Here is a 27,767-nt window from a genome sequence, read left to right on the forward strand (position 1 = left end):
GGATGGGGGGTGGGCAGGGGAGTTGAGGGCAACTTGGCTCTTGCCTTTTCCTTGAAGCCTGTTCAGGTTATGTGCTACCTTTCCTGCTTCCTGCTGTGTAAAGGAGGCATGTTGATGGATGGGGGACACCGCTGCTCTGCCAGAGCGGTTTGGGGGGTGCAGGGGAGGCTGGAGACACAGAATGCTATAGTCGGAGCCAAGGTTCCTTCCCTACGCTTGTACGGATTCTTGCTCTTCATGCTGTGATTTGCCAGGAGCCGTGTCTGCACAGCTGCAGTCACCATGACATTAAATATAGGTCACGTGGAAAACATTTGCTCTTTTTTTAATAGATCTTTATTGGAGTATAATTGCTTCACAATACTGTGTTAGTTTCTGTTGCACAACAAAGTGTGTCAGCCATATGCATAGACATGTCCCCATACCCCTCCCTCTTGAATCTCCCTCCCACCCTCCCTATCCCACCCCTCTAGGTCATCGCAAAGCACTGAGCTGATCTTCCTGTGCTATGCTGCTGCTTCCCATCAGCCAACTATTTTACATTCGGTAGTGTGTATATGTCGTTGCTACTCCCACTTCGCCCCAGCTTTGCCCTCCCACCCCATGTCCTCAAGTCCATTTTCTATGTCTACCTCTTTATTTCTGCCCTGCAACTAGGTTCATCAGTACCACTTTTTTTTTTAGATTCCATATATATGTGTTAGCATACGGTATTTGTTTTTCTCTTTCTGACTTACTTCACTCTGTATGACAGACTCTAGGTCCATCTACCTTACTACATATAACTCAATTTCGTGAGAACATTTACTCTTAAAAGAGAAGCGCAGGGTCAGCATTTGAATAATGTGACCACTGGCGGCTCAGAAATCACCCCAGCTCTTCTCTCGTTGACGGAATTTGGTCTTCACATCACAGAAAGGAGGAGAGGAACACATTTCAAGTAGAAGGACGTGAAAATACACATTTTAAAAAGATTTTTTGTGAATTTGTCAGGCTGGCTTCTTTAACTGATTTAGTGGCCTAATAAGCAGAAGCTTCTTTCTCATCCATGTAGAAATGAGGCGACTCTCTTCCAGGTGGTAATTCGGGGATCCAGGGTGCTTCCCTCTTGTGCCTTTGTCACACCCGTTGTGGATCCCGAGTTGCCCTGAAGGGTGTCTCCATTCCAATCTGTGTGTGTGCGTGCGTGCACACGTGCGTGCACGTGTGTCTGTCTGTCTGTATGTTCCAGGCCTGGCTTGCATTTCTTCTGTTCACATTCTGTTGGCTACAGCCCAGTCAAATGGCCACACGTCCTTACGAGGAAAGCTGGGAAATGTATTCTGCTTGTGTCTCCTGGAAATGGAGGGCAGGGATTTGGTGATGAGCTATTAGTTTAGGCCAGTGCTTCTCAAATTTGAGCTGCATCAGAATCACCTGGAAGCTTCCTGGCCGCCCCACACCTCCACCCTGTTTCTGATTCAGCAGGTCTTGGGTGGGGCCCAAGAATTTACGTTTCAAATAAGCTCCCAGGTGATGTTGATACTGCTGGGCGAGGAACCGCACTTTGAATAGTCCTGGTCCAGGAGCACATTTTTATGTCTTGATTTATCCATGCTAATCGTGGATACCAGAAGTATATCCTTATTATTGTGACTCAAGAGATAGGGAAGGAGAGGGGTAAAAAACATAAATAACCTTGGCCAGGACATTTGGAATGTTACAAATAATTAATGTTTCTTAGAGGAATTGGAGTTTTGGAGGGTTGAGACCTGGGTCGTCAGGTGCGCCTGCTCTGTGGGATGGGGATGAGATGGGACCTCTGTGGCCAGGCAAAGGTGCTTTCAGCCCGGCTAGCTCTGTTGGAGCAGGAAGCTTTGGAGAATAAAGTACCTAAGTGGGTACAGGAGAGGTGACACGGAGCAAGCGACAAGGGGGAGGACTTGCGTGAGACTCGAAGGAGAGTTTGTGAGTGCTGGACTGAACCAGGTGTGGATCTGGACACAGACAAGTGGGACTTAGATTTTGAGTTTCTTTGAGTCTTAGTGCCTGTAAAATGGGGAATAATGATGGCTGTCTGTTGGTTACTCTGAGAATCAATTAGGTCAGAAGTTTGTAAACTTTCTTGGTTCGTGGTGCTTAGAGGTTAAAAAAAATCCTACAGTTTCATTTATTATGAAAGCAGTCAGCTTTTTTTTATTATTGTTAAAGCAGTCAGCTCCAAACAACTTCATGTACATTGATGTCCTAACAACTCAGTGGCCGTTTGAAAAAATAATCAACATAAATGTTTATGTTTCTACGTTATGAATATGCTTCTCCATTAAATAACTGCAATTACTTGTTGATGGACTGTGTGTGCCTGCAGATTCTGCACAGCTTCTCTCTCAAACCTTGGGATCTTGTTGGCCTCACTGCCCTCTTCCTATTCCCTGTCGATGTTTCCTTGTTAACCCAGCAACTGCTGAAAACCCAGCTTTGCAAAGGTACTATGTCTTTGAAAGGAATGCAGTGCAACTAGTATCGAAACTGTGAAAACTGCCTGAGTTGTTCGTTTGCTTTATATCTGACCGATGAGCATCACTCTATATCCCTCAAAAGTGTGACATATTTTCCAGTGCCTCTGCAAGTTCACAGTGGTAACCCAGCTGCTCTGGTGCACGGATTGAAAAGGGTGGGATTTGGTAGTTTTTTCCTTTTCATTCATTCATTAATAAATATTAACTGAGTATCAGCGAGGGGTCAGGCACTGTCCGCCTCCAAACAGAGTAGAGTCTGGGGGGAACCAGACATTGAATCGGATAATCCTGCAAATGTAGACTCCTGATGAGGCCAGGGCCATGAGGGGTGAGTTCAAAGTGAGAGCTTGTGGGAGGAAGATTTGACCTGGTCAGGAGATGATTTTTCAAGTTGGTGGCACCTGAGTTTTCTTGAAGTTACCGTGCAGTAAATAGGGGAGGGAACCAAGTTCTAGCCACAGGGGTGGCAAGTATATCTCAAGCTGCTGAACAACTTGCTTCCTCCCACCCCCCAATTGCGCCGTGGTTGATTTGAGACTGGTATTGTGGCTTGTGTGTGCTGTGTGTGTCAGACAATGTCTGGACTCTTTCTTTTTTTTTTTTTTTTTTTTGCGGTACGCGGGCCTCTCACTGTTGTGGCCTCTCCCGCTGTGGAGCACAGGCTCCGGACGCGCAGGCTCAGTGGCCATGGCTCATGGGCCTAGCCGCTCCGCGGCATGTGGGATCTTCCCGGACCGGGGCACGAACCTGCGTCCCCTGCATCGGCAGGCGGACTCTCAACCACTGCGCCACCAGGGAAGCCCTGGACTCTTTCTTTTTTTTTTTTTTTTTTTTTTTGCGGTACGCGGGCCCCCCACTGCCGCGGCCTCTCCCGTCGCGGAGCACAGGCTCCGGACGCGCAGGCCCAGCGGCCACGGCCCACGGGCCCAGCCGCTCCGCGGCACGCGGGATCCTCCCGGACCGGGGCACAAACCCCCGCCCCCCGCATCGGCAGGCGGACCCCCAACCACTGCACCACCAGGGAAGCCTGGACTCTTTCTTTAATGAGACAAACCTACTGACCGTGCAGTTGGATGCTGATGCGAAGCCCAATTGTGGGAAGAGTTTCAATGTCATGGATTGGTAACAATCTGTATCACTTCGAGTAACTGCTCCAGGTGGGGGAAACAGCATGAGCAAAGTGGTGGAAGGCAGCTGGGTGAGCCAGCATGGGTGGAGCAGAAAGTGAGAGGCTGGGAGAGTCAGCAGGGGCTGTGGTGAGCCTCTGGGTCCCAGGGGGCATGTGGATCTCACATGAAGACAACTCTTCCTGGTGGAGAAGGGGAAGTTGTCTTGATTGCTTCCTGGTGATAGATGGTGACTATAAACAGGCCAGGTACTCGGCTACCAAGATTTGTTTCAGTGATTTAGACAACTAGCAGTTTCCCTGTTTTCACCCTGAATGTAGACTCCAGTGGCATTACAGCCTCCCAGAGCGGAGGGAATTCTTGTCCCTTTGTGTGAAAAGTGATCCATGGAGGGGCCCGCTGGAGGGTGCCCAGGGGGCTGTGTGAGCACCTCCAATTGGCTGGATTGACCAGCTCTGGAGCTCAGGCCCCATACAGTGCCCAGGCTGTTGGCTGGAGTCTGGCCCAGCTTGCTGCTTCTGGGGTGTGAATTTCAGCTGTTCCTGTGAAGTCACGTGGAGCCTGTTACCAGAGTCTATGTCCCAATGCTTCCCTCTTCTTTGCTGTTACCAGAGTCTATGTCCCAATGCTTCCCTCTTCTTTACCATTCTGAGGCTTACGTATGAATGGGCATTGCACCGCATCCAGGATGGGCCTGGCCCGTGCCCCAGGGGCCATGACAAGTTCTGCTTTGACTTAAGAATTGGGTGCTCTCTCCCTACACGGGGATGACTTGTGTGGGTGCCTGGCAGGGACGTTTAGCTTCCAGCATCCTGGATTGGGAGCCTTGATATCAATTTAAGGATTATGTTCTTTTTCTTCTTTGCTTGGAGAGAAAACTGATACACTGTGGTTTCTCCACACAGGTACTTTGTGCTGGATTTTGAGGCTGGTATCCTGCAGTATTTTGTGAATGAGCAAAGCAAACACCAGAAGCCTCGAGGGGCCCTGTCTCTGTCTGGCGCCATCGTGTCCCTGAGTGATGAAGCACCCCATATGCTGGTCGTGTACTCTGCCAGTGGGGAGATGTACAAACTGAGAGGTATGTTCTTCTCCCGGGAACTTTTCAGATGGGCCTCCTGGGTTCACAGTTACCATGGTATGGCTCTCTTGTTTTTTGATTTTTTTTTAAAAAAAATCACCTTTAACAATTTGCCGGGTTTGTGGACTCTGGTGACAGATGCTGCTTCTCCTACCCCTGGGGTGGGGAGAGGAGCTGACATTAGGAAGTGTTTGTCCTAATTAACTGAGCAATTAAGGACAAACAAAAGGTGAGTGATCGCAAACCTGGCTGAGCCTTAGGACTTGGGCAGATTTTTCATATTAGCTCAGTATATATTTTCCTGGACCGTATACTGTGAATCTTTCCTCCAGTGCCCGTGGGGCTGTGATCTGAGGACAGGTCAAGCCTTTTAAGGGTCATGGTGTCCTCTGCTCAAAGTTTCTCTAGAACCAGCTCTTAGTAAAGGCCCCTTCACTTGTACTTTATTTAACCCATTGTGGCCCTAGAGCCTGGTGAAAAGCCAACTGGTGTTATGTCCTGTTGTCCACTTTCTCCCCTTCTCTTTGCTTCTTGAAAGCTGAGGTCTGCTAAGCATCCTCCTCAGGTCTCGGGAGAGCCAGCATTTGGCTGGAACTGTAGGTCTTGTCGCCCCCGAGGCATATCCACCTCGCAGGTTTTCTGATGGGCCAGAGTTGTCTGCAGCGGTGTGATTTGATTGCTAGATCATTCTTCCAGCATTCTGTCATGGGCACATTGCCGGAAAAATTGTCAGTCTTCTTCTAACAAAATAACAAAACCAAACCCCAAATGCATATGTTTGCATGCTTGTGCATGTACACACACACACAGTCAGTTTGCTGACTGACCTTCCTCCAAGCTTTGCTACCCAGAGGCAGGCTAAGCTGAGGTTCCTTTATTTTTATTTTTTGGCCACGCTGTGCAGCTTGTGGGATCTTAGTTCCCCAACCAGGGATTGAACCTGGGCCTCTGGCTTTGGAAGTGCAGAGTCCTAACCACTGGACCACCAGGGAATTTCCTGAGGCTCTTTTATTATCAATATACAAGTCATATCTCAGGATCTATAAAACAATCCACAAACCTATGATATAAAATTGTCTATAGTTGAAGAAAGTTTTTTGTTTTTTGGGAACTGTGAGAAGATTCATGTTCTCTTTGGAGATTCATACAGTATGTGTCCCAGATTTATATGGTCCTTGGTTTCTCTTTGCTCTTTATTGCTTAATAAATTGTCAGAGCAGAAACAATAGCAGGTGAAAAACTTAATGCCCCACCGCCGCCTGTGCTTTCGTTTTCTTTTCTATTGAATTTTTGAATTTTATTTTATTTTTTTATACAGCAGGTTCTTATTAGTTATCCATTTTATATGTATTAGTGTATACATGTCAATCCCAATCTCCCAATTCATCACACCCCCACCCCCACCCCACCTTGCTTTCCCCCCTTGGTGTCCATACCTTTGTCCTCTACATCTGTGTCTCTCTTTCTGCCCTGCAAACCGGTTCATCTCTACCATTTTTATAGGTTGCACATATATGCGTTAATATACGATATTTGTTTTTCTCTTTCTTACTTACTTCACTCTATATGACAGTCTCTACAAATGACCCAATTTTGTTCCTTTTTGTGGCTGAGTAGTATTCCATTGTATATATCTACCACATCTTCTTTATCCATTTGTCTGCCTATGGGCATTCAGGTTGCTTCCATGACCTGGATATTGTAAATAGTGCTGCAGTGAACATTGGGGTGCATGTGTCTTTTTGAATTATGGTTTTCTCTGGGTGTATGCCCAGTAGTGGGATTGCTAGGTCATATGGTAATTCTATTTTTAGTTTTTTAAGGAACCTCCATACTGTGCTCCATAGTGGCTGTATCAATTTACATTCCCACCAACAGTACAAGAGGGTTCCCTTTTCTCCACATGCTCTTCAGCATTTGTTGTTTGTAGATTTTCTGATGATGCCCATTCTAACTGGTGTGAGGTGATACCTCACTGTAGTTTTGATTTGCGTTTCTCTAATAATTAGTGATGTTGAGCAGGTTTTCATGTGCTTCTTGGCCATCTGTATGTCTTCTTTGGAGAAATGTCTATTTAGGTCTTCTGCCCATTTTTTGATTGAGTTGTTTGTTTTTTTAATATTGAGCTGCATGAGCTGTTTATATATTTTGGAGATTAATCTGTTGTCCGTTGATTCATTGGCAAATATTTTCTCCCATTCTGAGGGTTGTCTTTTCATCTTTTTTGTAGTTTGCTTTGCTGTGCAAAAGCTTTTAAGTTTCATTAGGTCCCATTTGTTTATTTTTGTTTTTATTTCCATTACTCTAGGAGGTGAATCAAAAAAGATCTTGCTGTGATTTATATCAAAGAGTATTCTTCCTATGTTTTCCTCTAAGAGTTTTATAGTGTCCAGTCTTATATTTAGGTCTCTAATCCAATTTGAGTTTATTTTTGTGTATGGTGTTAGGGAGGGTTCTAATTTCATTCTTTTACGTGTAGCTGTCCAGTTTTCCCAGCACCGCTTACTGAAGAGACTCTCTTTTCTCCATTGTATATCCTTGCCTCCTTTGTCATAGATTAGTTGACCATAGATGCATGGGTTTATCTCTGGGCTTTCTATCCTGTTCCATTGATCTATATTTCTGTTTTTGTGCCAGTACCATATTGTCTTGATTACTGTAGCTTTGTAGTATAGTCTGAAGTCCGGGAGTCTGATTCCTCCAGCTCCGTTTTTTTCCCTCAAGACTGCTTTGGCTGTTTGGGGTCTCTTGTGTCTGCATACAAATTTTAAGATTTTTTTGTTCTAGTTCTGTAAAAAATGCCATTGGTAATTTGATAGGGATTGCATTGAATCTGTTGATTGCTTTGGGTAGTATAGTCATTTTCACAATACTGATACTTCCAATCCAAGAACATGGTATATCTCTCCATCTGTTGGTATCATCTTTAATTTCTTTCATCAGTGTTTTATAGTTTTCTGAGTACAGGTCTTTTACCTCCTTAGGTAGGTTTATTCCTGGGTATTTTATTCTTTTTGTTGCAATGGTGAATGGGATTGTTTCCTTAATTTCTCTTTCTGATCTTTTGTTGTTAGAGTATAAGCAAGAGATTTCTGCGCTTTAATTTCGTATCCTGCAACCTTACCAAATTCATTGATTAGCTTTAGTAGTTTTCTGGTGGCATCTTTAGGATTCTCTATGTATAGTATCATGTCATCTGAAAACACTGACTTTTTCTTCTTCTTTTCCAATTTGTATTCCTTTTATTTCTTTTTCTTCTCTGGTTGCCATGGCTAAGACTTCCAAACTATGTTGAATAATAGTGGTGAGTGTGGACATCCTTGTCTTGTTCCTGATCTTAGAGGAAATGGTTTCAGTTTTTCACCATTGAGAATGATGTTTGCTGTGGGTTTGTCGTATATGGCCTTCATTATGTTGAGGTAGGTTCCCTCTATGCCCACTTCTGGAGAGTTTTTATCATAAGTTGGTGTTGAATTTTGTCAAAAGCTTTTTCTGAATCTATTGAGATGATCATATGGGTTTTATTCTTCAGTTTGTTAATATGGTGTATCACATTGATTGATTTGCGTATATTGAAGAATTTTTGAATCCCTGGGATAAATCCCACTTGATTGTGGTGTATGATCCTTTTAATGTGTTGTTGGATTCTGTTTGCTAGTATTTTGTTGAGGATTTTTGCATCTATGTTCATCAGTGATACTGGTCTGTAATTTTCTTTTTTTGTAGTATCTTTGTCTGGTTTTGGTATCAGGGTGATGGTGACCTCATAGAATGAGTTTGGGAGTGTTCCTTCCTCTGCAATTTTTTGGAAGAGTTTGAGAAGGATGGGTGTTAGCTCTTCTCTAAATGTTTGATAGAATTCACCTGTGAAGCCATCTGGTCCTGGACTTTTGTTTGTTGGAGGATTTTTAATCACTTTCAATTTCATTACTTGTGATTTGTCTGTTCATATTTTCTATTTCTTCCTGGTTCAGTCTTGGAAGGTTGTGCATTTCTAAGAATTTGTCCATTTCTTCCAGGTTGTCCATTTTATTGGCATAGAGTTGCTTGTAGTAGTCTCTTAGGATGCTTTGTATTTCTGAGGTGTCTGTTGTAACTTCTCCTTTTTCATTTCTAATTTTATTGATTTGAGTCCTCTCCCTCTTTTTCTTGATGAGTCTGGCTAATGGTGTATCAATTTTGTTTATCTTCTCAAAGAACCAGCTTTTAGTTTTATTGATCTTTGCTATTGTTGTATTGTTTCTATTTCATTTATTTCTGCTCTGATCTTTATGGTTTCTTTCCTTCTACTAACTTTGGGTTTTGTTTGTTCTTCTTTCTCTAGTTCCTTTGGGTGTAAGGTTAGTTTGTTCATTTGAGATTTTTCTTGTTTCTTGAGGTAGGCTTGTATTGCTATAAACCCACCTGTGGTTTCTAAAATGACACGAACCCGTACAAAAGGACAGCCCAACCAGTGAACCATTTGAGCCATCTCACTTTGCCTTTTAGTTGTTATTCTCGGGGTTATTAAACCCCAAGTTTTTTTTTTTAAGGGTTGTTTTAATAGCAAACATAAAAGTTTTATTATCTGCATGAACTAATCACAAGGGCTAAATTTAGCTTAAACTTACCCACTACAGCAGAGGGAGGACACATTTCTGCCTCTTTCTGGCTGGTCCTTGGTCCATCCAAGAATCTGGGCATTGATTTTCTCGTTTCACATCTCGCTACATGTAGAGATGAACCTTGATGTTAATAGCTGAACAGCTTTGGGAATGTTTTTGGTGTAGAGCCTTTGGGTACTGCCGCAAACCAGCAGTTCTTCATGTTCCTAAGGGAAATGGCTCTAGTTTCTGCAGAATCCTTTTATTCTTTGGAAGTAGGGTTCACCTAGTCTTACGCTGGTCTGCACTTCCAGATTTCTTCACTAGAAGTTCAAGCTGAAGTTGGGTTTTATTGACAGATGGCAGGCTCATTTTTGTAAATGATACAAATTTCTAGGGGAATCATTTTGTTTTCTGCATAGTCAACATTTATGCAGTAAATATTCTGTTAAAATATTTATGCAGTGAGTTATGCAATTAAATTAACTTGGATTTTATTAGAACCTGTTATGTACCCATGATCTTTTAAGAAAATAATTTTATATATTTGAGAGATGGGGGTGTAGATGGAAGGTTGTGACTATGCAAGTGACTGGTACTGTAATGTCTCTTTGAGGGACATTTGAGGGTCTGTAAGTCAACATTTTGTACCTTATTCTGTTCAGTCATAATAAGAACCCTTGAGAACACATACTAAAATGGTAGGGCTTCCCTGGTGGCGCAGTGGTTGACAGTCCGCCTGCTGATGCAGGGGACATGGGTTCGTGCCCCAGTCCGGGAAGATCCCATATGCCGCGGAGCAGCTGGGCCTGTGAGCCATGGCCGCTGAGCCTGCATGTCTGGAGCCTGCGTGTCAGGAGCCTGTGCTCCGCAACGGGAGAGACCACAACAGTGAGAGGCCCACGTACCGCAAAAAAAAAAAAAAAAAAAAAAAAAAAAGGGTAATTCAACTGAATGCTAATTTTGTAAAGGCTGATAACTCCACATTACAACTCCGATAGATAACAAAGGGGCCTCTAACACTGTACTTTGATCCTCCTTTTAGCCACATGTGGTAGAGGCATTAAAAATAATCACGTTTTGTCTTCCCTGCTGCTTTTTAAAGAAGTAGAAATGACTTTTTCAGAAGAGTTTAAAAAATTGGCCAAGTTGTTCTCATAACAGACATTTCAGAATAAGTTAAGTTTTTAACGTGGTTTAAGAGGGAATTTTTTTTGTCACTTCTTCAGGGAAACCTTCATTAAGCACCTGTCATAGGACTATATTAGGTGCCCCCACTGTGTACTACACAGTAAAGCAAAGTGTTTTAACAAAGCATATTTGCAGCCACTTAGATAATGCCCCACTGAAAAGGAAATTCCACCTCTAAACCCCTTCTAATGATAAGAAACTTACTTTATTCAGTTTTGTTCTGTTTGAAGTTTCTGAGTTGGTATTTATAAGTTGAAAAGAGGGCTTCCCTGGTGGCGCAGTGGTTGAGAGTCCGCCTGCTGATGCAGGGGATACGGGTTCGTGCCCCGGTCTGGGAAGATCCCACATGCCGCGGAGCGGCTGGGCCCGTGAGCCATGGCCGCTGAGCCTGCGCGTCCGGAGTCTGTGCTCTGCAATGGGAGTGGCCACAACAGTGAGAGGCCCGCGTACCACAAAAAAAAAATAATAATAATAATAATAATAATAATAATATAAGTTGAAAAGAGAGATTTAAAAAAATGTGTTAGGGGCAATAAAAATGCTACAATGTGGATGAACCTGAAAAATATTAAGTAAAAGAAGGCAGCCACATACTGCATGGGAGCATTCATATGGAATGTCTAGAATAAGCAAATCTATGAGACAGAAAGCAGATTAGTGGTTGCCTAGGGATGGGAAAGGGGGTGGGGAGAGAGAAATGGGAAGTGACTGCTGATGGGTGGAGGATCCTTTGGGGGATACTGAAAATATTCTAAACCAAGATTATGGTCATGGTTGTACTATTCTGTAAATATACTAGAAATCACTTAATATTAAAAAACAGGTGAATTTTATGTATGTAAATTCTATCTCAAAGCTGTTAAAAAATCTGTTAGAAATTTAAAAAAAGAGAAAGAATATAAGTGTATTGATTACTTTTGGAGAAATTGATCTGTATGTGTTCAAGTGATTCCATCCAGGAATATGGAATTCTGAAAATCCCTTTAAGTTTCTCAAAACTTTTTAGATTTCTTAAAAAAAAAAAAAAGATTTTTGATTGAGATTTGGTGTCGTCAGATTTTTGGCATGAGTACCATCTGCATTTGCCTTTCGCTCCTTCATTCCCAGGCCCCCAACCCCTCAGGTGCGTGTAGAAATGGGTTGGATGTGTTTTGGCTCAATTGCTCCAAGCCTTTCTTTCTCTATTTTAGCTGCTGATGCAAAAGAGAAACAGTTCTGGGTGACTCAGCTTCGAGCTTGTGCCAAATACCACATGGAGATGAATTCTAAGGTAAGTCACTGCGGGGTGGGGTGGAGGGGGGGCGTTGCATCTGCTGGGATCAGCCTTCAGCCCAGTGATTGGCTTCTTGGGGGAAGCTGTTTTCCATAGTATCTTTAAAGTTCTCCACCATCGAGGAATTCATACTTGTCCTGTGACATTTACATTTAAAGCCGAGAGAAAGGTGGGAGGATTTGCTTGTAGGTAGAGTGAAGGGGCATGCAGACACTTTCTTGGAACTGATTCTGGAAAGACACTTCTATGTCTTTCTGTGTTGTCCATTTAGGCAGCTGGTAACTGGTCTGCACAGAAGCTTGAGCAGATGGTGTCATTGTGGCGGCGGCAGAGGAGTCATATTTACTGTTTACGAAGACTTGTTGTCACAGACCCTTAAATAAAACGAGACCCCAGCTTGATGAAGCGCTCTATAAGGTGCTTCTGCATCTAAGTGTGTCAGAATGTTCTCAGGTAGTTTGGCATCCATGTATGAATTAGCTTCTCTTCAGGATTCAGTCTGAGATCTTGGTACAGATGCGCAGGGGATAGGAGATAGGAGGTAGGCATTTTCATGGATTATTTGGAGGATCTCCTTCCTTAAATACAGGAAATAAATGTCAGACAGAGAAAGCCAAACACTATTTGTTATCGCTTATATGTAGAATCTAAAAAAATAATACAAATGAATGCATATACAGAATGGAAACAAACTCACAGACATAGAAAACAAACTTGAGGTTGCCAAAGTGGATGGCGGGGGCGGGGATAAAATAGGCGTATGGGGTTAACAGATACAAACAGATACGTAAAATAGATAAGCAATAAGGATTTGCTGTGTAGCACAGGGAATTACAGTCGATGTCTTGTATTTTAATAATCTATAATGGATTGTAATCTGAAAAAAACCCACAACTGAATCACTTCGCTGTACACCTGAAACGAACACAATATTGTAAACCAACTGTACTTCAATTAAAAAATTGTATAGGAAATAATTGACCAATGAATTTATTCAGGGCAATAGATATTTGTTAAAATTAACAAATTAACATTCAAAGGGCTACCCCTTTTATGTCATTAGTTCAAATTTAGTTACGATATCCATTTGCATTCTTTTTCTGTATTCCATGTATCTGATAGGAAGACCCATACTTCAGACTTCTTAGGCTTCCATTTACTGTAACCTGTCTGCTGTCTTGTTCAGGGAGGACATGGAAATGTCTTGCTTAGTTATACCTCCCTGTTCTGCTTCCAAATACAACCTGAAATGATTTCTGCGCAATGATTTTGTTTATTTTTTCTTTCTGGAGACATCTTCTCTCCTTGACTCGCTTACGGCAGTTGCACTCACTGTAATGCCCCTCTTGACTTGCTCCAAATGTGGTCTTTAATCATAGGTAGGGCCCCACTTCTTTTTTAAAAAATTTATTTTATTGAAGTCTAGTTGATTTACAGTGTTGTGGTAATTTGTCCTGTACAGCAAAGTGACTCAGTTATACATATGTATACATTCTTTTTCATATTCTTTTCCATGATGGTTTATCCCAGGATATTGGATATAGTTCCCTGTGCTCTACAGTAGGACCTTGTTGTTTATCCATTCTGTGTATATCAGTTTGCATCTGCTAATCCCAAACTCCCAATCCATCCCTCCTCCCCCACCCCCTCCCCCTTGGCAACCACAAGTCTATTCTCTGTGTCTCTGAGTCTCTTTCTGTTTTATAGATAAGTTCATTTATGTTGTATTTTAGATTCCACATATAAGTGGTATCATATGGTATTTGTCTTTCTTTTTCTGATTTACTTCATTTAGTATGATCATCTCTAGGTCCATCCATGTTGCTGCACATGGCATTGGTTCATTCTTTTTTATGGCTGAGTAGTATTCCATTGTATATATGTACCACATTTTCTTTATCCATTCATCTGTTGATGGACACTTAGGTTGTTTCCATGTCTTGGCTATTGTGAAAAGTGCTGCTATGAACATAGGGGTGCACGTGTCTTTTTGAATTATGGTTTTGTCTGGATATATGGGTAGGGCCCCACTTCTAAAGCTTTTTTCCCTCTGGCCTGGTATATTTTCCAGGAATTATAGTAGGAGTTCTGGTCATTACATCAGTATTTTATAAACACCTAGGCAGGGCAGTATAAAATTGTTTTCTTTTTATATGTATTGTTTTACTTTTTATAAAATAGAACAGAAGGGGATCAAATAAAAAGGACATATCTTCACCCATTGCCATAAGTGCTCATTGGAGATGACTGCTCTTTGGTACATCAGCCTAGTAAATTTAGGCGTGCGTTAGTGTGTATGTGTATGTATCTGTAGCTCTACATTTGTTTTTTACACAAATGGATCGTTTCATGCACACTGTTCTATCCTTTGGTTTTTTTCCACTTATTAATGTATCTTGGAGATGTTTCCCTGTTGGACATCTAGATCTACTACACTCCTGTTAGGATGACCAGATGCTGTTCTAAGGGGTGGATGTCAGTGCTTTATCTGAGTCCTTCACTGACAGACGTTTAATTTGATTGTGGTTGTTATACATGATGCTATAATAAACATCCTTGGGCACACATCTTCTGGTACCTCTAGGTGTGTATATATATGAATCTGTACCAGCGGAAGTACTGGGTTATAGAATAGAACATGAAAGGTGGATTCGCTTGTGGGGTTGACTCGTATACTAAGTCCACGAAGTCTCTTCTACTTCTAAGTCTACTTCTGCTAAGTCTCTTCGGATGTTAATTGGGCATTAGTACCTTCTCCCCTGCCTTTTAGCCCCTAAAGGATGAACGTGTGACAGGAGGGGATGATTATCGCTGCCTCTGGAGGTTAAGTCTCCAGCCAACCCCACGATGGGGAGAGAGGCAGTGGGGTTCAAACTCTGGGGTGGCGCCCAGGGCCCCCTTTTGGCTCAGCTGCCTCCTTTCTGACTGGCGCCCCCATCCCCACCACAAACATAACTCCTGTTGCGAGTTCACTGCTGACAGCTTGTGAAGGCATTTTTTTTTCCTGTAAGGAAGTAGCATTGTTTTTGAAAAATTGCGAATATTACCTATACGCAATGCAAGACATAGGAAAGTATAAAGAAGGAAAAAAATCACCCCAAATTCCAGCCCCAGACCTAATCTCTGATGATACTGTTTGAGTGTGCATCCTTCCAGAGCCTTATCTGTGTAGAGAAATATCAACAGAAAGAGGTCACGTGACCCCACGTGGGGTCCACCCTTCCATTCTTTTCCATACAAACATGGGGGTGTGTGGACTGTTTCTGGGAATCAGAAGGCTTGTCTGTTGTGGGGAAGTATGGTTGGGGAATTCTATCAGGCTGTGTGTTATGCCTTGTGTGAAGAGTAAGGAGATGTGTAGCTGCTGTTTAATTGGTTCTCCCAGGAAACTCGGTTTCTGATGACGAATGACTACAGCTTTCCTGACTGTGTGCCGCCCTGGGGTGTGAGCCAGGGGGCTTTGGAGAGGTGCTTAGCTGTCTTGGCTGCGCGACATCACAGCAGGGAAGCACCTGCCACCGGGACTAACCCAGTGGCGTCTGTGGAATCTGAAACCACGTGGTTGTGAGGGACTTCAGACGTTATCCAGTCCTGACCCCACCGCATCCCACCATCCTCACAGAAGCGCGTAGCAGGATATTTATGGTAATAATGAAAACGTGGGCTGATTCTCTCAAAACAATCCCTGGTTTTATTCACCTAGAGGGGGCACTGCTGGTACCTCACTGAGTGAATGCTAAGAATTTGGGGGGGTCATCTAACAAATGACGTCGAATACCTCTCTTTTATGACTAAACAAACTTGAGGCCCCTCAGAACAGTTTGGAATAGCTCAGAAGTAATGGAATGATGAAAAAGTGGGAAGGGATGCCAAACTCCCTCTGTTCCATGTCTAAAAACAGTAGCTATAAGGAATAGGACAAGAGGTAGGTCCTAAAACTGTGTGGTCCAATATGGAGGCCTTGGGGCACGTGAGGCTGTCCAAACTGAAATTATTTGAAATTAAATTTGAAATTCAGTTTCTCAGTCATGCTTAGCCACATTTCAGGTGCTCAGGGGCCATGCTTGGCTGATGCCTGCCGTACTGGACAGCACAGGGTTAGAACATCTTCCATCATCACAGAAGGTTCTGTTAGAAAGTGCTGATAAACTTTCATTACAGCTTCATGGTTTCTAAGGAGGGACTTGCCGGTGTCCGGTTTAATCTCCTCTTGCGCCATGGACAGTGTTTTGCTTTCTTTAAATCGGAAAAGGTTGACTGGTGCTTCCCACCCATCTGTCCTTCCTTCTGGGCTTCCCCTGCATCCTCCCAGTGAGGACTTCTGGTCTGTGCCACAGCCTTGGCGTTGGACATCCTGCTCGCTCTTACTTCTCCTGTGGCCTCATCTGTGCAACAGGGACCCTGACCTTACTTGTCTGAAGTTAGGAACTGGTGTTCTCATGTGGTCAGATTCCGCTACATGCTTACTGCGCTGCAGCTATTTGCCAAGAAAACTAGTTTTAGGTGTTTTTTAAAAACTTTAATTTGCATTATTTTTTGCAGAGTTTATTCATGGGCCATAAGTTTTTGTTTCTTCAGTTTCTTCTGGGGTACCTTTTTCTTCTGTGCAACCTCCTTTCCTGGTTTAGGGACAATCTGCTCTTTTTTTTTTTTTTTTTTTGTGGTACGTGGGCCTCTCACTGTGGTGGCCTCTCCCCCTGCGGGGCACAGGCTCCGGATGTGCAGGCTCAGCGGCCATGGCTCACGGGCCCAGCCGCTCTGCGGCATGTGGGATCTTCCCGGACCGGGGCACGAACCCGTGTCCCCTGCACCAGCAGGCAGACTCTCAACCACTGCGCCACAAGGGAAGACCCAATCTGCTCTTTTTCAGTGAAGATCATCTCAGTGTGGCCGGGAGAGCTCATGCACAGGTTGGTCGGACCATGGGCTCTGCTAAGTCCTGAGCCGCATTTTGGGAGCTGTATTCACCTGAATGTGCTCACTGATCAGGGGATCTACATCTAGGCCCTAAAGGTCAGCATCCCTCTCTGCATTTTTGAGTATGTGCAGTAAAAATTCAGCACTCTTTTGGGGCCATTGACCATGCGTCCAGCCCCACTGTTTGGTCTGAGCACACCTACTAACTTCACCACTGGAATGATGGAATGGCACCCATCGCTTTTGTAAAGGGACATCCTTCAGATACTCGGTAGCTTTTTGGATATGCATACCTTTTATGGCCTGGGCAGTTTCACGAGTGTTCTTAGAATGAACGTGAAGATTTGAACCTCTTGTTTTGCATGATTTTGTGAGGTTTTCTGGGTCAAGTGAACAGCAAACCATTTTCAGAGGTCACCTCAAGGCTGCTTACTGGAAAAGCTAATTCGAGCTTTTGTGAGCAGCAGAGGAGCAAGGGCAGGTTGCCAGTGGGGCTGCTCCCTGGCTCACACAGCCTTTGCTAGCACCCACTTCCTAAGACAAAGTCCAGAGCTTTACCTTGGCAATGGCTGCCCCTTACATGCCAGGTCCGGTTTCTCCACCTTCACTCTCGGGCACCCGTGTGTTCCAGACACGGCACACTGTGTACTTTTTCTGTGTTTGTGCTGTTCACTGGGCTAGGAGTGCCTTTCCCTCTCCGTCCTTCCTGGGGCGAATACCCATGTGGTCTTCAAGGCTCGTAGAGTTCTGTGATGCCTTCCTGACCTGCCTGCTCAAGAGTGGATCTGCTCTCTCCTGTGCTCCCGTTTATACCAGGACACACCTGTATGACAGCACTTTTCATGGTGTGTGTGTGTGCGTGTGCACACACGTGTCAGCCCTCAAGGCTGACTGTGTCCTTACACCCGGGACTGTGGGGAAATCATAGCTGTCTCCTCCATACCTGCCACTGTCATGACAAGTCGCGATGGATATAAAGCATTTGAAGCAATAAATGTCAGCCCTGCTTCCTCTTCCTCATTCCTTCCTGTGTGTGTTAGTAGTATTAGTAGTGGTAGTGGTGCTGGATTTGGGTTCCCTAAACTATACCCAAGTTATCATATTTTAATTTTTGTTGAATACGATTGTATTTTATATTAGGTCAAGTACTTGAGGATTCTATGTAGAGAGAGCTCTGAGCTTCCTGCAGCCAAAAATCAATCAGGAGTAATTTCGAACAAAATGTATCCTGACTTTTTTTTTTTTAATTAAAGAAAATAGCAATCAAAAGGAACACATTTTGGGGAAAGGAACTAATAACAAATGGCCTCTATCAACACACTTCTACATGGCAGATACTAAGAGAGGTGCTTTTCTTGGATGATCTTAGGTGTGTCTCACAACAGCCCTACGAGGCAGGTACAACTATGACTGCGTTTTTTTTTTGTTTGTTTGTTTGTTTTTTTAACATCTTTATTGGAGTATAATTTTTTTTAAGATGTTGGCGGTAGGAGTTTATGAATTTATTTATTTATTTTTGGCTGCGTTGGGTCTTCGTTTCTGTGCGAGGGCTTTCTCTAGTTGTGGCAAGCGGGGGCCACTCTTCATAGCGGTGCGCGGGCCTCTCACTATCGCGGCCTCTCTTGTTGCGGAGCACAGGCTCCCAGACGTGCAGGCTCAATAGTTGGGTCTCACGGGCCTAGTTGCTCCGCGGCATGTGGGATCCTCCCAGACCAGGGCTCGAACCCCTGTCCCCTGCATTGGCAGGCAGATTCTCAACCACTGCACCACCAGGGAAGCCTTATTGGAGTATAACTGATGACTGTGTTTTATAGGTGAGGATGGAAAGAATAAGTAATATGCCTGCCCATGCCCGCATAGCTAGCAAGGGCTGCCATCTCTTTAAAAAGATTTGAGATATAATTCACATACTGTAGAATTTATCCTTTAAAAGTGTACAATTCAGTGGTTTTTAGTGTATTCACAAAATTGTGCAACCATCAGCACTGTCTCGTCCCAGAATCTTCGATCACCCTCGAAAGAAACCCCTCCTGTGCCTATCAGCAGTCCCTCCTCATCCCTTACCCACCTACTCTCCCAACCCCTGCCAACCCCAAACCACTGCCTCTGAGAAGTTGCCTATTCTGGACATTTCTTTTTTTTTTTTTTTTTTTTTTTTTTGCGGTACGCGGGCCTTTCACTGTTGTGGCCTCTCCCGTTGCGGAGCACAGGCTCCGGACGCTCAGGCTCAGCAGCCATGGCTCACGGGCCCAGCCGCTCCGCGGCATGTGGGATCTTCCCGGACCGGGGCATGAACCTGTGTCCCCTGCATCGGCAGGCGGACTCTCAACCACTGCGCCACCAGGGAAGCCCTGGACATTTCATGTAAATGGAATCACTAAGTATGTGGTCTTTTGTGTCTGGCTGATTTCACTTAGCATAATGTTTCCAAGCTTCCTCCATGTTGTAGCATGAATCAGTACCTCATTCCTTTTTATGGCTGGATAATCCCATTGTATGGATATGCCACTTTTTTATTTTTATTTTTTGCCATCTTAGTTCCCCGACCAGGGATCAAACCCGTGCCTCCTGCAGTGGAAGCACGGAGTCCTAACCACTGGACTGCCAGGAAAGTCCCCATGATATGCCACCTTTTTTTTTTTTATCCATTCGTTGATGGATATTCGGCTTACTTTCACTTTTTTGTTATTGTGAATGATGCTGCTATGAACATTTGTGCACAAGTTTTTGTGTGAATGTATTTTCTCATTTCTTTCAGGTATATACCTAGGAGTGGAATTGCTGGGTCACATGGTAACTCTGTTTAACTTTTGGAGGAGCTTCTCTTTTCCAAAGTAGTTGTGCCATTTTACATGCTCAGTGAATGAGGGTTCCAGTTTTCCTACATCTTTGTTAACACTTGATCTTGTCAGTTTTTGATTATAGCCATCCTAGTGGGTATGAAGTTGTATCTCCTTGTGGTTTCAATTTGCATTTCCCTAGTGACTAATGATTTGGGGCATCTCTTCATGTTCTTATTGGCCATTCGTGTATCTTCTTTGGAAAAATGTCTACTTAAATCCTTTGTCATTATTTATCTATTTATTTTTAATTGTTGAATTGTGAGAGTTCTTGATATATTCTGGGTACTAGACACTTATCAGATACAAGGTTTACAGATATTTTCTCCCATTCTGTGGCTTGTCTCTTCACTTTTCTCATCTTTTTTGACATAAGCAAAAATTGTGAGGACAAATGGGACATCTGGTATAATGGAGTGGGGATTGGAGTCAAAGGACCTGGCTTCTGGCTGTGCCTGGACCACTCACAGCAACTAACTAGCCTTGTTGTCTAGAGTAACTTAATCTCTCTTAACCTCTGTAAATGGGGCAAAATAATGGGCATCAACCATACAGGATGGTTTTTAGGATGAAATGACATTAAGTACTTCACAAACATCAGTTCTTTTTATAGCATGAACTCTTCCAGCTCTGCCAGAACATCTGTGTTGACAGGTAACTTGGTTGTAGAGTGGGTTCCACCTGAAGATGGATCACTCAGGACTAGAGGCTAAGAACCTCCTCCCAAACCTGATTGTAATGACGCGTTCCCCGACAAGGTTGGCTAGACTGCCCAAAGGATTATATTCCCCATGCATCAGAAAGTTCGAGAATAATCCCGACTGAACCAGTTTGGTGTTTTTCATATTGTATGGTCTTGTGGCCAGTGGTTCCAGTCTCATTTTCTGAGGCTGTGGGGTGGCCTGCCACCTGCTTCACAACCTGTCCTCTAGTGCCACTTGGGAAGAGTTACTGTCTGAGCCTCAGTGCCTCATCTGTGAAAGGGGGATGACAGCGATGTGAAGATCGAACTGTGGGTTGTGGTGAGGTTTCAGTGAGTTAACGTCTGTCATGCTCTTACTGTAGAGCCAGATGCTGAGTTAGTTTCCAGAAGGGGTGCTGGGCTGGCAGGAGGACCCTGCCAAGTTGGACCTCATGAGGCAATCTCCCTGGGAAAAGACTGCCCAAGACTGTATGCACGGCTTGCAACACGGGGTATTTCTTTTTTTTTTTTTTTTTATTAGTTTCTGCTTTATAACAAAGTGAATCAGTCATACATATACATCTGTTCCCACATCCCTTCCCTCATGCGTCTCCCTCCCTCCCACCCTCCCCATCCCACCCCTCCAGGCGGTCACAAAGCACCGAGCTGATCTCCCTGTGCTCTGCGGCTGCTTCCCACTATCTATCTACCTTACGTTTGGTAGTGTATATATGTCCATGCCTCACTTTCGCTTTGTCACAGCTTACCCTTCCCCCTCCCCATATCCTCAAGTCCATTCACAAGTAGGTCTGTGTCTTTATTCCCGTTTTACCCCTAGGTTCTTCATGACATTTTTTTTTAAATTCCATATATATGTGTTAGCATACGGTATTTGTCTTTCTCTTTCTGACTTACTTCACTCTGTATGACAGACTCTAGGTCTATCCACCTCATTACAAATAGCTCAGTTTCATTTCTTTTTATGGCTGAGTAATATTCCATTGTATATATGTGCCACATCTTCTTTATCCATTCATCCGATGATGGACACTTAGGTTGTTTCCATCTCCGGGCTATTGTGAATAGAGCTGCAATGAACATTTTGGTACATGTCTCTTTTTGAATTATGGTTTTCTCAGGGTATATGCCCAGTAGTGGGATTGCTGGATCATATGGTAGTTCTATTTTTAGTTTTTTAAGGAACCTCCATACTGTTCTCCATAGTGGCTGTACCAATTCAATAGCAAAAAAACAAACAACCCAATCCAAAAATGGGCAGAAGACTTAAATAGGCATTTCTCCAAAGAAGATATACAGACTGCCAACAAACACATGAAAGAATGCTCAACATCATTAATCATTAGAGAAATGCAAATCAAAACAACACGGGGTATTTCTGATAAATGAGTCTCTAAGATAATCAGAAGAGAAATTTGTTTTTCTGGGTGCACCACACAGCTTGCGGGATCTTAGTTCCCCAACCAGAGATTGAACCCGGGTCCACGGCAGTGAAAGCGCCGAGTCCTATCCATTGGATCGCCAGGGGATTCCCAGAAGAGAAATTTTTTACCTGTTTAAATAGCCAACATTAAAATAGATGGAAAGTTTAAGGGGAAAAAAGGGTGGAGAAGGTGTACCATTGTGGAACCAGTCAACCAGTCAAAACAAACAACAAACAGAGCAAATAGAGATACACACCACACACAGTCTTTGGAAGGAAACATAAGGGCCTTGTAACAGTGGTTGCCCCCGGGAGGGAAGGGGGAAACTGGGGATTTAGAGTTGAAAGAAAGTAGGGGTTTAGCTGTACCCTTTGATACTTTTTGAAATTTTCATGTTGTGCATTGACATATACACATATAGTAGTTACTCAAATGGTTAACATTTAACTTTGTAAAAGTTTTCCTTTTTGAAAAGCATTGCTGAGGCTGTTTGGCAAAGTGCTGTGCTCTCTCAGGCTACTGTCAAGTTGGCCCTTTATCTGCAGACAGAAGCTCTTCCCCAGTCACTGATTAACCTGCTTCTCTTTATATTCTCTCCTTGAAGGTCTTAAAACCAAATGTCCTTAAAGATATTCAGTAATTCCAGATTCCTGCCAATTCAGATGAAGCTTCTAGTCTTGTTTCTCAAAATTGATTTTACTTGATACGGTTTGGGGTGTTTAAAGTTTAATGCTCTTTGGGGGAAGTGTTCCTTCCCCCGCCCCCCCCCCCTTATTTGAATTGAACTGTGATGAAGTGTGAACGTGGCTCCCTCTTCTTCGGCTGAAGCCTTCGGTGCTGGGGCGATAGGCTGAGGAGCAGGGAGCCTGCATCTGGGTGTGGGGTTCTGTGAACAGAGCTTCTCCACTGGAGTTTGAAGGGGGTTTGTGCTGCCTACCTGATAACATTTTTAGAAACTGCCTGTGTCTCAAAAAAATTCAGCTCATCCTTCTTACTGTACAGTATACTAGCCTGATTTAATATTTTAAATGTGTTTTATTTCTTTACCCAAATTGTTGGGGAAAAACCAAGATATTTGGGACTTCCCTGGTGGCGCAGTGGTTGAGAATCCACCTGCCAATGCAGGGGACACAGGTTCGAGCCCTGGTCCAGGAAGATCCCACATGCCGTGGAGCAACTAAGCCCGTGCACTACAGCTATGGAGCCTGAGCTCTAGAGCCTGCAAGCCACAACTGCTGAGCCTGCGTGCCACAACTACTGAAGCCCACGCGCCTAGAGCCCATGCTCCACAATAAGAGAAGCCTCTGCAGTGAGAAACCCGTGCACCGCAACAAAGAGTAGCCCCTGTTTGCCGCAACTAGAGAAAGCCCAGGCGTAGCAACAAAGACCCAACGCAGCCAAAAATAAATAAATTAAAAAGCAAGATGTTCATCTCCCACTGAGACCCTCAGGTAAAAAATGCCCCAGGTTGAGAAGCAGAGCATCACAGGGTCCTGTCTGTGTTCCTAAGTGGCAAGTCTTTGGGGGAATCTCATACGATGGGTTTGAGCTTCCTAAACGCTCCCAGTAAGTAAAGCTGGACATGCCCATCGGAGGATTTACTCTTCTTGGCTCCATCTTCCTGTTTTCTGTTGTTGGGCAATTTTACTTTCATGTTATATTGAGTGCAGTGCCATTTTTCTTCTCGAATTTTTCACAGATAATTACCTTTTGGGTACTTAAAACTAAGTGTAAAACATCACTCTCTGAAACACACCATCAAATTAAGTAAATAAAACACAATTTAAAAACAATCTTTATTAAAACGATAGTTTGGGGAGTTTTTATTGCCTTAGTTAAGTGCAACAATTTTGCCTACATTCTCGAGCATAATTTTAAAATTAGGCTGCCTGCCTTGCCCAAAAGGGAAGTACTAGTGCTACCAAGGAGGTTGATCTTAGGCCAAGGGGACCTTCAGATTTTAAAAATTTTTTAGGAAAAAATAAGGGTACAGTTTTGATTCCGTTGAACTCATTTATTCCACCTTTTATCTGTATATATAGGGCATTGTTCTAGAATAAGTAGTTGAGTTGCTGTTTCTGTCTAGAATATTGGTGGATGGTTTTATATTGTGAGGCCTCTTTGAGGAGTTTTGATTGGAGGCAGGATAAACAAGTCTTGGTCAGAGGACATTTCCTACACTTCATCGTAGGCAAGTATGAATGAACACTCTAAGGACAGGAGAATCCAGGCATACAGTTGGGGTCACTGTTCACGGTCTGGTCACTGTTTTGCTGACATTGGGAGAGAAGTTTAGAAGGAGGCCAACTTGGGAAGAGTATTCAACAAACCCTGAGTGCTTGGGTGCCATGACATTCTGGCTCTGGGGACATGGTGATTCCATGGAGAGTGGCTACATGGAGCTTACACTTTTTCGGGGAAGACAGTCAACAGATAGGTACTGTCAGGTAGCCATAAGTTCTAGAAGAAATAACAAGGTCAGAGACTAGAAAACAATTGAAGATTTTAAGGTATTCCTACTCAGAAATATATCCCATGTATGCTGTATTCTTTAAAAATGTCAATATCTTGAAAGATCAAGAAGGCTGTAGAAAGATTCCAGATTAAATGAGCCTAGAGACATGACAACTCAGTACAATACCTGACCTTAAACTGGATTTGAGTCTGTATTGACAAAATTAGATAATGGATCATGGGTTAGATAAAGGTAGCTGATAAATGTTTTGTGGTTATGTAAGGAAATATCCTTATTTTTAGGAAAGACACCCTGAAGTAGTTAATATTTAAGGGCAAAAGGCCATGATGCATGTAACCCTCACTCAAATGGTTTAGGAAAAAATTTTAATATGTCTTATAATTACACTTGTGTGTGTGTGCACATGTGTGCACCCGTGTATTGGGGAGAGAAAAGAGAGGGAACAAATGATAAATGGGATAAAATGGTAATTGGTGAAACTGACTAAAGGGTACACAGGAGTTTTTCTTTTCGTGTATGGAACTTTAAGTTTGAAATTATTTCCCTGTAAAAAATTTTTAAAAATCAGGTATAGTCTAACACTTTTGAAAACAAGATCCTATTCTTTAAAAAAACATATATTCCTTGGGAGAAATTTTCTATAAATCATTTATATATTAGTATGACTTTTTCATTCTTTTTTTTTTTGGCTGTGCTGTACGGCATGTGGGATCTTCTTTCCCCAACCAGGGATCGAACCCATGTCCCCTGCAGTAGAAGCGCAGAGTCTTAAACATTAGACTGCCAGAGAAGTCCCAGTTTTCATTCCTTTTTTCTTTTCTTTTTAATATTAGTATGACTTTTAAAGAAAGTAATTTTTCACTTGCCATTATCTAGCTGAGACTAGCCACCAAGGAGCTCGGTGGTTTTCTGAGAATTAAAGATAATTTGGGGAAAGGAGGCATGATAGGGTCATTGCAGTCAGGCTAATATGGAGAACTGGTTAAAATACTGGGCTTTGAAGAGCGGGGAGGATGATGAGTTATGGGTGATGGAGACTTAGAAAAGAAGGGGGAGAAGCCAGTGATAAACTACCTCCGACTGAAGGTGGGCACCCTCTCTAGCCCCTTCTTTGTGTAACTTTGGCATTTATCTTAAAAAAATTTTTTTTTATTGAGATATAATTTACATACCATGAAAGAAGGTGTGGATGACCAATAATAATGATATTTTATTTTATTTTTTTAACTTTTTATTTTATATTGGAGTATAGTTGATTAGCAATGTAGTGTTAGTTTCAGGTGTATAGCAAAGTGATTCAGTTATACATATACATGCATCTATTCTTTTTCAGATTCTTTTCCCATTTAGGTTATTACAGATTATTGAGCAGAGTTCCCTGTGCTATACAGTAGGTCCTTGTTGGTTATCCATTTTATTTTTATTATTATTATTTTTTTACATAAATTTATTTATTTATTTTTGGCTGCGTTGGGTCTTCGTTGCTGCATACGGGCTTTCTCTAGTTGCAACGAGCGGGGGCTACTCTTCGTTGCAGTGCACGGGCTTCTCATTGCGGCGGCTTCTCTTGTTGTGGAGCACAGGCTCTAGGCACGCGGGCTTCAGTAGTTGTGGCACACGGGCTCAGTAGTTGTGGCTCGTGGGCTCTAGAGTGCAGGCTCAGTAGTTGTGGCGCACGGGCTTAGTTGCTCCGTGGCATGTGGGATCTTCCCAGACCAGTGCTCGAACCCGTGTCCCCTGCATTGGTAGGTGGATTCTTAACCACTGTGCCACCAGGGAAGCCCTCCATTGTAAATACAGTAGCGTGTACATGTCAATCCCAAACTCCCTAACTATCCTTCCCCACCACCCTTCCCCCCAAGTAACCATAAATTCGTTCTCTAAGTCTATGAGTCTATTTCAATAACAATATTTTATATCACTATATTGTAATATATAAAATTATTATGCCAGTAGCTATCACAACTGATCAAAATGCTAGGCACGGTGGTAAGTACTTTAATAGACATTATTTCATTTATTCCTTAAAAGATGCTTACAAGGTCGTTTTAGTTTCCTAAAAGAGAACGAGGATAACAAAACCCTGAGAGATTATAAATAACTTCCTTGAGTCACATATCTGGTAAAGGGCTGGATTTTGAACCCAGGTCTCTGATACCCTGAAGCCAGTGGACGAGGCTGCCTCGCCGTGACTGGGACCCCTGCTGCAGGAATTGGGCTGGCGGGGTGAGCAGAGATGTTTTACTTGTCTCTGGTACCTAGGAACAGAACACGGGGTACTTCTTGAAATGTGGAAGAAGAAAATTGATAATTCTCAGCCCAAGAAGGGAAGAAAGATTTTGTAAGTAATAGATCTTTAATGTGTTAATTTAGGGAAATGAAAATACTTGGAAAGTTAAATTGAGTGGTTTTGGGTTAGTATCAGTGGAGTCAGTTCTGGGCTGGACCCCTCCATTTACCCACGCACCCATCGGACTTGGGTCCTCAAGGTGACTGTCTAACACTGATCTGTAGTTTTTTGGTTCTGCCAGGCACCTACACCCCCAACCTCTCTTGCCCGTGCTGCAGGTTTGATGATCCTATTTCTCTACCACAAACTTTACCCTCATCATCTTCTACTCTTAGCTGCTTTTTTTTCTGGCCACGCTGTGTGGCATGTGGGATCTTAGTTCCCTGACCAGGGATTGAACCTGTGCCCCCTGCAGTGGAAGCATGGAGTCTTAACCACTGGACCACCAGGGAAGTCCCATACTCTTAGCTGCTTTTAAAGCCCTCCACAGACTCCTTGACATGCATCTGGAGAGGTTATGATGAAGCCCACTGGAGTTAGGACACAGGGGCGTTTTCAGTGAACCCTGAGTTCCATTAGTAGGTTGGCATCTGCCTTCAGGATCTCTCTTCCCTCTGAACCCTCCTTGGCCAGGTCGGCAGCTGGAAAAGTTTACCGATGCTGATACCTGTATTTAAGGTTTTTTGTTTGTTTGTTTGTTTTTTTGCGATATGCGGGCCTCTCACTGCTGTGGCCTCTCCCGTCACAGAGCACAGGCTCTGGACGTGCAGGCTCAGCGGCCATGGCTCACGGGCCCAGCCGCTCTGCGGCATGTGGGATCTTCCCGGACCGGGGCACGAACCCACGTTCCCCGCATCGGCAGGCGGACTCCCAACCACTGCACCACAAGGGAAGCCCTATGGCATCTTCTTTTTATCCCCCTTCAGCCCTGCTACTTGGCAGGCCTGCATACCTCTTTGGATTCCAAAGCTCTTTCCTTTGTGCACTAGACAGCAGCCATTTATTAACCACCTACTGTGTGCATTAGACTCTCCCTGGTGCTCTCTCCTTTACAGCTTATAGCATAGAAGCTTCAAGTTCCTAGATCCTCATCATGTATTGAGGTAAAAAGCAAGAATGACAACAGGAAACTGTTTTTGTCCCATGGAAGTAGTTTGTTCAGATGCCACAAGAACATGTTCTTCCCTCCTAATAGCAGTGATAAGTGGTGCCCTGTAGTTGCTGAGTTCCTTCTGTGCAAATCATGTGGTACCAGGGTTTCTCAGCCTCAGCATTGTCGCCATCTTTGGCTGCATCATTCTTCGCTGTGAGGGGTGTCCTGAGCGTTGTAGGACACTCAGCAGCATCCCAGGCCTCCACCCACTAGA

The 27,767-nt window shown here is 43.5% G+C and overlaps 1 protein-coding gene across 2 annotated transcripts in view; it reads left to right on the forward strand.

Annotated features, from left to right (window-relative positions):
- The window catches only part of OSBPL10 (oxysterol binding protein like 10), a gene marked incomplete at its 5' end in the record, with an annotated part of 290,987 nt that overhangs the window by 89,416 nt on the left and 173,804 nt on the right, over positions 1–27,767 (forward strand). For both annotated transcript variants that reach the window (XM_079712260.1, XM_079712261.1), the window contains 2 exons: positions 4,531–4,706; positions 11,671–11,750. In XM_079712260.1, the coding sequence (XP_079568386.1) occupies positions 4,531–4,706; positions 11,671–11,750 (256 nt within the window). The remainder of the gene's footprint in view (positions 1–4,530; positions 4,707–11,670; positions 11,751–27,767) is intronic.

The sequence above is a fragment of the Hyperoodon ampullatus genome (assembly GCF_949752795.1).
Source record: "Hyperoodon ampullatus genome assembly, chromosome: 10".
Lineage (NCBI taxonomy): Eukaryota > Metazoa > Chordata > Mammalia > Artiodactyla > Ziphiidae > Hyperoodon > Hyperoodon ampullatus.